The 12,397-nt window shown below is 30.9% G+C and overlaps 1 protein-coding gene across 2 annotated transcripts in view; it reads right to left on the bottom strand.

Annotated features, from left to right (window-relative positions):
- LOC145287977 (uncharacterized protein CXorf58-like) overlaps nt 1-12,397 on the bottom strand; it is a 53,435-nt gene that overhangs the window by 19,408 nt on the left and 21,630 nt on the right. For both annotated transcript variants that reach the window (XM_080135953.1, XM_080135952.1), the window contains exon 5: nt 1,943-2,054. In XM_080135953.1, the coding sequence (XP_079992079.1) occupies nt 1,943-2,054 (112 nt within the window). The remainder of the gene's footprint in view (nt 1-1,942; nt 2,055-12,397) is intronic.

The raw sequence follows: 12,397 nt of genomic DNA on the forward strand, positions 1-12,397 counted from the left end.
TAATAAACCATGTTTTAACTAGCTCGATTAGCCAGAAAGATAAATGTAAAGAACAATATTCAAAGAAAGCTTGGTAAACAAGAAAAAGAAGATAAAGAACCACCACTGGTACTTCCACAACTGTTAGTTGGTGGGTCGATTGTTCCCAGATGGCCGGCCCCACAATAAATGCACCACCTAACTCTATCCCACCAAACAAAATCCATGGGCAAAATTTTCATATGGTACCGAACTGGGTAGGGCTAATATGCTTATATCCCTCTGGAGTCTCTATATTTACATTTTTCTACTCCTCGAATAAAGAAGGAAGTGAACTTGACAGGTTATTTTGGTAAGTTAGTGAAGAGCAAAAATGTTCAGCAAATGCTAAAATTGAAAGGAGGATACAAATCTGGAGAATCAATGTTTAAATTTCTTTTGGTTTGTTTTTATTTTTATATAAAATCAACAACTCAACAGAACTGAAAAGGAAAGTAAAGACGAAAAATGAAAGTCTCTTAAAATTCTCAATTTAGAGTAGCATGGTGGGGCTAAATTTCTCATTCAGGATGATTTCTTATTGATATAATATATAAGGATGAAAGTCAAACAAAGTGTAAATTGATCAAATGTGCATGAACGTGCCAGTTCCAAAGTCATTTAGATTGAGTTGCCAGCCACTAAAACACCACATAAGATATTTAAAAGGAGAAAACCTGGAAAGAAATAGAGAATGAAAATCAATTCATCACCAACTTTTCCACTGGATTAAATCCACGAGGGGAATATTAATTCACATATGATGCTCATGGCGTCCTCCTTTTTTCTTTCCCCTTTTTTAAGTCAAATCCATGGCTTGTTAAAATTAAGTAAGGTCCACGACTTGCAAAAACATAACGATCTTGTGTTGCAGGGTGTCCTCTTGGGGAGATGCGTACTTCCAACTCAAGCTGCACCAAGTTCATCATTTTATTTCCGTTCAAAATAAAATATCTTCCCATTTCTCTCTGTTACTTCTGTGAGTTAGTAACTCCAAACTTTAAGTGTTGTGCCATTCAATTCAGAAGCCAGAAAGGTCAAGTATTTATATAATTCTTGTCCAAACAGTTGATTCATTTCAAAACGCTCTTGTTGTGTTTCTTGTATCTGCCTTTTCCTGTCTGTCAGACATTGGACGTTTTGAAAAGATTCATTTCTGCTGCTTTCTTTAGCCTCGGTGACGACAACAAAAGGGAACTTCTTTTCATTTTCACTGTCACTTCAGAAGTGATTTCTCTAATATGTGCCAGATCTTGGCATGCGCCTTCACCCACACGTTAAATGGAAAGGGTTAATTTGATTGGCCAAATTCGATTACCTGATTTAAAGTTTCTGCAGGCTCCATTTACTTATGTGGCAAAGTGAAATTAAGGCAATGGCGGTATCTCATTGCAAGGTGATCTAGTGACACCCGGCAATAGGAATGTCACACTATTTACAAATAGTAGGTATGGGCTACCAGTAGAATACACACTCTTCTGTCTGCTCTGTGCACCTTATTTTATATCTCTGGTTGATTGGAAGTCATATAGTACAAGCCATATCAGAGCACAGACAAAAGTCACTATTTTATCCATAACTAGAGGAAAAGTGCTGGTGCATGCCTTTCCAAACGATATTAGTGCAATTTTATGTATTAATACAATAGAGCTGATAGAATTTGAATTCAGCATTGCTGATTCCATAGTCTGTGACACTATCCATTAGGCAAAAGTGCAATTCATATAGTGAAACTGAAATATCAATATCAGATTTTCATTCAATAGACAACAAAAAAAAATGCCCATAAGCCTTTGAAAGAATTTTCTTTGCAAAAATCAAAGAAAAGAATTTTTTACAAAATATTTTAAAGAATACATCTTTCTTATCTTATTAATTCAATAAGGATTTTAGGATCAATAATGAGTAAAAAATATATATTTACTTCAGATGATGCTTTAATCATTCGTTTTCCACTGATGTATTTCACCCCAGGTCCATTATGTTGATGAAAAATTTTGAAAAATATCATTGGAGGAAAAGTACTGCCTCCAAATCTGAAAGGAGATATAAAACAAAAGAATTTATATATATATATATATATATATATATATATATATATATATATATATATATATATTATTGTGCATATTTAGGTAGCATTCTTTCATTTAGGCAAACCTTGTTAAACATAATAGAATTCACTGCTTGATTATACCTTTCCTTATTTTTTATTTTTTCTAATAATCTTTTTTCTGTCAAAATTTAAAAAACAATAAATGTTTTATATGTACACTAGATATCACTAGCACTTTTGATTCTTCAACGAATTAAATTCCGCACAAAAACTATTACAATTGTTATGTTTACCTTAAACAATACCTTTTAGACATTCATTGGTCTTTTATTAATCTTCATCCCATGCCATTGCCACTTCGGTTTTATTTTTGACTCACACCATAGAGATAGGTTTTTTAGCTAATTTTTAGTCAACTTTTTAACTTAACTGAAATGGTGACATGCAGGCAGAATTATCGGGGTAACATTTTGCACTAGCGATTATAAAAGTTTTCTTTCTACATTATTGGCTAACTGCCTCGAACAACCACTAGTAGACTTACATTATTTGATGTTTCCCATTCGGCTTCCACAAACACTGATTGATTTGAAAACCTTTGCTTTCTCTCAACTCAAAAAAGATGATGGCATTCCTCATCTTGACTAATACCTCCATTTTGTCACACCAATCAAGCTTCTCATCTCATTTTCACCTTCATGTCAACCATCCTTAATTCACCCCTGGGAACGATTCTGTTTTACATATTTGGATAATCATAACATACACTCAATGTGAACCTTGTCAAACTTCCATACTAGCTGACATAATCGTCATTGATGTAACACAAACCTTATAAAACAAACAATCGAACAATAAAATCATTGCTTCTCTTGATATAGAAAGCTTAATCACATTTGTACACGTAGAAAAACAGTTGATAAAATTATCAATAGTATATACAAGAACTCGCCATTGTCTCTAGTAAAATCAATAAAAATATACTAAAAAATAACTATTAATTTACCACCTGAAATTCTTTTATAGGACTTCAAGAGGAAGGTTTACACTGAAATTGATGGAGTTTTAATGGGTTCCGAAATCAGAAAGTTTACAAACAGTCACATTTTTAATCTTTAGAGGAAGGGAGAAAGCAAATACCAGATCAGACTTTTCCCTACTGTTTGAAATCAATCTGAAAAGAAATTATTCAATCTAATTTCATAATGAGATATTTTCTTTATTTTTTCTTTCTTCTTTCTATATGGATTAATAGTTTATTTTATTTCTTTATTTCTTTTTTAAACTTTCCAATTTGAAACGTTTTCTTTCTTCTCTCTTTTTTTAACCCCACCGATTTAGACAGTATGTTATAATAATATTAGTGCAAACACTGGCGAATCATAGTATTTTAGTTATTTTTGATAGAAGGCATACACTAGTCTTGTCATAATTACTAATTCCTATTTTACCTGGAAATTTATGGAAATGAATATTGTTTTTGCTGCATTTACTACATTGGTTTTTACAAACACATTTACAATCTTATTTTATCATTTATCTATGTCATGTCACAATTCATTTCAGAGGTCAACTTAAGTTTGATGTTGTTGTTGTCTGACTTGCTATTCGTTTTTTCACCATTTGAAATTGCTTCATCCGAGAGCTAGAAAAAGTATATGTTTTATTTGTTAACTTTTGCATGGCAGGATGGAAGAGCATATGTGTATTTACTTCTCTAAAAATATACTAGTAAATGCACATTACTCTTTATAAGAGAGTGATGGATGATTAATTATATAATGAATGAGGTTTTGAATTTAACATAGCAATTTTTAAGACTTGTGCCAGTTGACACAGTTAAGATTCGGATTAAAAATTGTTATAAAAATAAATACAATTTAGGCGCGCAGTATGATTATGATTATGTTGGCGCGTGAAAAATAAAAAATAACTCCCACGCAAATTCCGGCGTGGCCTTATATATTAAATCGACTTAAAACGAGCAGACGTAGTACAGAACACCCCACGTGATGTTTCCATCCAATGGGATTTCTCTAAGGACATTTTTCTAAACTTTTCTTCTTAAGCTCACTGGGAGCCGGTCCAAATAGTATTTAAGCACACACAAACATCAAATCTCTCTCTCAACTGCACTCTCATTCGGACGTTCCACGCGTGTTACTATCACTCTTCCATTTTCACCACTCCGCGCGCTTCATACAATTTCACAGGCGAACATTACCTATTGCCTCTCTTAACATGTTTTAACATATGAAAAGTTCAACAAAAAAAGACATTCTCCTTTTTTTATACGAACACTTAAAAAGGACTTCTGAACTCAGTATAAAGAGAATTATATTTTATTTGTTAATGGTTGGTGTCTGTGAATAAACCTTCATTTGTTTTGCATGTAAGTCTTCTTCTTTTTATTTTTATTTATTTGTGGAGGAAGTTAGTTCCTAAAAAAGGCCTGACGCCCCCCACAGACTGAAAGTTTAATGGAATTTAATTTTGGATCAAATAAGTGTACATGTGCAGTAATATTTTTAACAAATATGATGTTACTATCAAAAGCGACTCAGTATATGTTTTTACAACATTTTAAATAAGACAATAAAACTAAAGAGGCCTCTTGAGTGCTAATGGAACCACTCCTTCTTACGTCTCCCAGCAGATAGGGATCAATCTATGAATTGGGGAGGTGCTGAACTGAGCTTCAATCTATATCTCCCTCTTCCTTTAAAACATTTGCAACAAGCACTACTGTCTACAAGCACTCATCTGTCTACAAACACTCTTCTTACTACCACCACTGTCAGCAATGTCCCTTATTTGTGGTTAAAACTAAACGTAAATGACACAAGCAAAGTTTCTTTCCTAAAATTTCCTGTTTATAGAACACAATCTTGCAAGGCTGTTTTCCAGCTGACTATAATATGGATATTTTCAAGTGTAATGTAAACAAGTTCTTGTTGAGCCATCCCCTTAAATTCTACACAATTTTCACCATTACTGATCATCACAGTGTTTTCTCACTGGCCATCTCAGACTCATTAACCCTTATTCTCAAGTGGCCTTTGGACACTGAGAAGTGGTGATCCACTAATAAAAACAGAGCTCTGCTAAGTTCATCCAGTTATATGTGATGACCACGTCACCTGATAAAACTGTTTTTGAAAATGACACATCACTAAAAGTTCATCTATTTGTGCCTTACACAGCAGTCAACATCTCAAGTAATTAACAACATATGAGATTAAAAGCTCTTATTTCAAGCATATTTTTTCTTTTTTCTTTTCGTTTTGTACTTTTATTTAATGCCACAAATTAAATGATATGGCTGACTGTGAGTGACAAATAGTTTTCCTTTTTTTTTGTCCATTTTCTTTAATGTTTTGAAAGGGAGAGGGGGTGGTAATGATTCCGTTTGATGAGTAAAAAGCACTTGGTCTGTCTGCAACCAGTCAGCAGTCATAATAGGCCACCAGTACTGATTTATGTTTCTGCTAAATATCTTGTCTGATTGAAGTCAATCGACCATCGAAACTTGGCTTGTAATTTGCAATGACTTTTTGTACCACATCTGCAGTCGACAGAGTGACAAATATCTATCTATAAAGCCAACTGCCACAAATAAAAGAAAAATACATAAAACAGTTATAAGCAAAACTATTTTGTGGCTTCAGTATTTTTAAATGGTTTGTGAGCAAAAACGAGTAAAAAAAAAAGGAATGTTCACTAAAAAGGAAAAATCAAATGAAAATGGTCATGTGATGGCGAAGGCTTTCATTTATAAGTAGCAACGCATAATAAGACTACAGGGAAATGATGGAAATGAGATTCTGCTTCTTTTGAACATTAAATCCATCAAAGGAATCAAAGAAAATACTCAAGCTATAAAATTCTTATTGACTGGTTTCAGGTGAGTGCTAGACTTTGGTCGACTAAGTAGTTGGAATTGGTTAAAGCAAATGGGAAAGGTTAACTCCCTTTGAAGAAAATTAGAATCACTTTTGACAGGGTCAAAGTAATGAAGTTGGTGTGAAGAGTGGAATTAGAGGTTATCAACATACAATAGTCATTTGAAAGATTCGTACAACTAATTGGTCATCAGAAAAATAATTCTGACAGATCATTGATGTAAATATAGTGACAATAAATACCTTTCATGTCTTTCATTTATTTTGAATGAAATGAATTCAATATGAAAATATTTAGTATATTAATTAAAATTGGTGGGACTTATGGAAATTCCAAGGTCATTTTCTTTATCTGTATAATTTACTGTTATTATTGGAAATAATAAATATATGTATATCTTAATAATATTAATAAAAAATATTGTCTCTTTTAGGGTTGGATCAAATACAATTGTATTTGTATTTCAATTGTATTTAAATACAATTTTAATGTAATTGTATTTGTATTTTTAGATTTAGGAATAAATGTATTTGTATTTGTATTTGTATTTTTAGACTTAGGAGTAAAAGTATTTGTATTTGTATTTCTGGTAACCTAAACGAAAGTATTTGCATTTCAATTGTTAAAAGTCAGTATTTGATCCAACCCTGTTCACATACATGTTGCATACATGTACCAGTCTACCAGCCCTGTCCACTTCCAGTCACACACGCTGCTGCTAGTTGAGTGACGATAAGTCTGTGAGTCAAGTAGCTTCAATTCAGGGTTGCCAGCTTGGCTTTTTTAAGCAGCTTGGCTTTCAAAATTTTTGTTTGTTTTTTTTCAAATTTATGCTTCAAATTTGGCCTTTTTCGGATAATTTTATATAAATATTTATTAAATATGGATTATTAAAGAAAAAGTTATAATAAAGTAATTTAAACAGTTGTTTGGATGTCTAAACTTGTAGATTTAAAAAAAAAACTTTTTACCTCCCACTCCCATTCATGGATTTACACCCTCTCGCACTAAGCGAATCTCACACCTAAATGTTTAATCCGGTTTCACAGTTACTTACTAAATGTCTATATGGACCCTTTCAAAGAGTTCACAGTTGAGTATGAAACCATTTTGGGGACATTTTTTAGTGCTGGCACCTTGTCCCTGCCAATTAGGTCACTGAGTATATTTCCTCTGAAATAATTAATTCTTGTATTTTTCGTTTGAAATTCTTTAAAAGTAGTGTTTTGAAATTAATTGAATTAATTTATTTTCAATTATGAATATTTTTAAGTATTCATATACTTTTTCCTGAGTAGTCCCAAAAGTTTAATTAAAAGTCAATAATTATAGATTTTCTAACTATCTTGGATTAATAGACACATTTGCCTTAATAATGACGCATAGATTGTTCTTGGAAACAAAGTCTAGTTTTAGAGTTATGACTAAAATTAAATTTATCAATATTTTAGAGATATTTTAAGTTGATACCTCCAATCCCCTGAGTAAATTTGGTCTTCTGACGACTGACATAATTCTTTTAAGAATATGATTGACAAATAGAAACTTATTTACAAATTGTACCAATAAATATGGTATGGAAAAATGGCACTAGTAAAAATGGTAAGTAGATGTGGAGTCTAAGATAATAACCAACTACTTTTCAATTATGCTGTCATCTTAGATATCTGTCGATTATACTTGCATGTTTACTCATTGTAAGTGTTTTCTTCAGATTTCATGTGTAATACTAAATAGATTGTAACTCCAAATGGTTACTAATATCATAATCGTAAAAAAAAACATTTATAAACATCTCTTTTATGTAATCTGTCCCCGTTGTCAATCAATGCTTACATTAAAGTGTAGTATCTGCTCTGATGACCTAACTTTATCTAGTCTGTCCTTGGTCGATGAAAGAAAAATTCTTCTAAATTGGGGTATATATTTTTGGCTATGGGAGATAAATTCTGTGCCTTTTACTTTTTAAGGCAATTTCATTTGGTTTTACAATTTTGCCAGTCAGACTTAGAGATAGAAAAAAGTTAACTACCCTAAAAAGTTATGATGGCCCGAAAATGAAAGATCATTTTATGTATAATTTATATGCGAAACTAATTACTTAATTTAAATTATAAAATATTCCTTTTCTAGATGTTCACAAGTAATCTTTTGAAAAAAAGTAGAATTACATTTTTAGGAGGGATAGCTGAGGGTTCTCATCTACTTTAAAATATAGATATAATTTCATTTTAATTTGACAAACTTCTTAATGTTATCCTGGTGCTTGTCCCTAAAAGTACACAGGTGAAAATATCACTTAAATATAAACTATTCATGGAAAGTAAACCAACCTACTGCTTAAACTTGGCTAATGCACTACAGTCTTCTATCAAAAAGAGATTGCATCCGTTTCTTGATAGGGCTGATGTCATTGCTGCAGCTGTCATGGACCCCAGGTTTAAGCTGTCATAGCTGTCATGTGAAAAAATGAAAAATAAAAATATTTCGAAGATTGTGGACCTAATTATTTCGCAGTCAACTCAGTTGTCTTTGAAGAACACAGTTCAAGAGAGGAAGTTTTTCATGACCGTGAACACAAATCAAGACGAGGCTGACATGAATGCAAAACGCCCTCGTCTTTTTGCCTACATGCCACCAGCTGGGAAGCTAAATGTAAGTCCATCAATAAGCGACACTACAGCGGTAAAGGCAGAACTCGATTCCTACTTAGAAGAATGTGTTCTGGCTTTTGACGTCAACCCACTGAGGTACTGGCGGGAAAACAAGAGCTTCAAGATTTTGAAGCCTTTCGCCAGAAATATTCTAGGGTGCTGTGCAACATCGGCACCATCTGAAAGAGTTTTCAGCAAGGCTGGTAATTTTTATACCCCAGAGCGAGCCAAACTTGGCCCGGAAACTTTCAGAGCTCTAATGATGATAAAATGCAATGAGGACATGATATAGAGTGTAATGTAGATGTCAAATTTGGAAGGAAATATTTCTTCTTTTTTCTTCTTTTCTTCGCATATTTTCAGATTGTTTAAATCAGTTATTGTATTTTTATTTGTATTTTGAGATTGAGGAATAAAAGTATTTGTATTTGTATTTTTAGCGTTAGTATTTGTATTTGTATTTGTATTTTTAGAGTTAGGAATAAAAGTATTTGTATTTGTATTTCTGGTAACCTTAATGAAAGTATTTGTATTTGTATTTCAATTGTTAAAAGTCAGTATTTGATCCAACCCTGGTCTCTTTATTTTTCTGTAAAAAAAAAAACTGTCTTTGTCAGCTAATTATACTTTAAATAAATGAAATGAATATGTATTTTCTTTATTAATTTATTGAAAATTCTAGCAATTTAAATTTTTTCAAACAATAAATATTCTCTTTCTTTCCAGCATAAAGATAATTTAACATTGGAACAAATAGATGTATTAACATTACATTAAAATAGAAAGAATGAAAAAGGTTTATAAACTGGTTAAGTTGACAAGATAACAGAATTCGATTTTGGAACACTTCATTTTAAAAATGGGTAACGTTGGGATTTTTTTTTTATTTAGTTGGGATTTTTTTTTTATTTTAGTAACATTAATTAAAGTCAATTTCAGTTTAAAAAAAAACATGATGAATAAGTGTATTATTGTGCAGATAAAAAAAAAGAAATTGCTTTAAATGGTTTACATTTATCAGAAGTATTTTTTCAAACATTATCTTCATTATTATCAATAATCAATATTGTAAAATACTAGTTTTACTCATTTATTTATTAATTTATTTATTATGTCTTGATTGGTATCTCTTTTCTTAATTAATAATCTTACTTTAACTTGAAAAAAAGGCTTTGTAGATCGCATCCTCTAAACATAAGATCGAATTCTCTAAAATATTTCATCAGATAAACTATAAAAATACAATACTTATTACTTGATTAAAAAACATAAGTCTAATAATCCAATGGATACAGTTTTTGAAGTTTTTCTCGCCAATAAATTTTAGATGATCAAGTTATGATCAAGTTAAGTAATAAAATCTATGCTGGCAGATACCTTAATAACTGGAACAATTTTCATTGGCTGATACTGAACGTCCAAGTCATATATATAGTCTGTTTTACCATCAGACCATTTAGTTTACAATGTTTATGTAGTTTATAGTATGACAGCACATTTGAGGAGAAAGTATTTTTTTTTAAGAAACACTTAGGTTACTGATAGAGCAATGAAAATAGTTTGTCACTGGCAATTGACTTCAGAGCATTTACAAGATATTTTTTCCACTTAATAGTAATATTTAAAAAATAGTACAAAAAAGTTTAGCACTTCATAAAAATGTAATCATGTCCATTTTTCTTGAAGCAGTGGCTTCTTTAAAGGTGAAACTTATTTACTCTCTAGTATCATCAATTTTATAATGTTGACACTTATTTGCATATGAACATGGCATTGTTTTGAAGCTCAAAAAATACAATTATTTTTTTCCAGAATTACTATTGTTTTTTGAGGCAATCTTTTTAGCATTTTATATCAATGATGCTGAAACATTGTTCAATGATTTGCAAGAAAAGAAGACATGTTTATTGAAATAAAGCTTCACATCTCAGCCTGCCAAGCCAGCAGGGCATTAAATGAAACTTTGTGATGTTCTGAATATAGGCTTTTTAAATTTTGAAGTTGAAAAAGATTTTTATAAACATAAAAGTCATATTTTATCAAATGCTGAATAAGGCATTTATTGAATAAATTTATTATTAATTTTGAAGCTTAAATTAGGACACTTAAATATTTATAGTAAATATAACATAAATTTTCAAATGGTAAAAAGGGGCTGGTAATTATTTGATAGTCCAAGTTTCCTATAACCAACATAAACAGAGTGAATCAAACTTACTGTAATAACAATAGCCTGATTAAAATACTTGTTATTTGTATAGAGTTGAATAGCCTGATAAAAATACTTGTTATTGTATAGAGTTGAATAGCCTGATTAAAATACTTGTTATTGTATAGAGTGGAATAGCCTGATTAAAATACTTGTTATTGTATAGAGTTGAATAGCTTGATTAAAATACTGGTTATTGTATAGAGTTGAATAGCCTGATTAAAATACTTGTTATTGTATGAAGTTGAATAGCCTGATTAAAATACTGGTTATTTGTATAGAGTGGAATAGCCTGATTAAAATACTTGTTATTGTATAGAGTTGAATAGCTTGATTAAAATACTTGTTATTGTATAGAGTTGAATAGCCTGATTAAAATACTGGTTATTGTATAGAGTTGAATAGCTTGATTAAAATACTGGTTATTGTATAGAGTTGAATAGCTTGATTAAAATACTTGTTATTGTATAGAGTTGAATAGCCTGATTAAAATACTGGTTATTGTATAGAGTTGAATAGCCTGATTAAAATACTGGTTATTGTATAGAGTTGAATAGCCTGATTAAAATACTGGTTATTGTATAGAGTTGAATAGCTTGATTAAAATACTTGTTATTGTATAGTGTTGAATAGCTTGATTAAAATACTTGTTATTGTATAGTGTTGAATAGCTTGATTAAAATACTTGTTATTGTATAGAGTTGAATAGCCTGATTAAAATACTTGTTATTGTATAGAGTTGAATAGCCTGATTAAAATACTGGTTATTGTATAGAGTTGAATAGCCTGATTAAAATACTGGTTATTGTATAGAGTTGAATAGCCTGATTAAAATACTTGTTATTGTATAGTGTTGAATAGCTTGATTAAAATACTTGTTATTTGTATAGAGTTGAATAGCCTTACTAAAATACTTGTTATTTGTATTACTTTGAGTTGCTACAAAGAAAACAACAAAAGATGCAAGTTTTGCCACACTAAAGTAAGTAGAGTAAACTATCTGATATCAATCCATGAAAATATGATGGCAGATGTCAGTTACCCAATGCATCATGATGGCGTGTGTAAATACATCCATTAGATCATCTGTAAAAACCTTAACATTTAAAAGTGTAACACTAAGTTCTGTGAACATCTACCAATTAAAACAGTGAGAAATTGATATGTATGCCATACATTATGACTATGTAATCCTTAAGTACACCTATTGAGAAAATAGATTTGACATTGTCATATAAAATCAATCCAGGAAGGAGTGGCAACATTAGTTAGGGTGAGTGACAATGGTCAGAATAGAGAGGAAAGGGAAAAGATAAAAATGTACTAAGGTATTACGATATGAAAAGAAACTGGGACCTCAAAAACATCATTATTTCAGTTATAATAGGAGATAAAAACCTTTGAAAGAATGCCCCATTGCTATGCTACTGAATAATGATATAAGAAAAGAAAGAAAAAAAAAAGACAGAAGAGCCACTGAGTTCATGAAAAGAACTTAAAAATCTACCTGGTAAATATACCCAGTAAACTAAGTGCTACAAACAATAGCACTTAAAG

The sequence above is a fragment of the Euprymna scolopes genome, chromosome 11, assembly GCF_053919585.1.
Source record: "Euprymna scolopes isolate OS-2025 chromosome 11, ASM5391958v1, whole genome shotgun sequence".
NCBI classification, from domain to species: Eukaryota; Metazoa; Mollusca; class Cephalopoda; order Sepiida; family Sepiolidae; genus Euprymna; species Euprymna scolopes.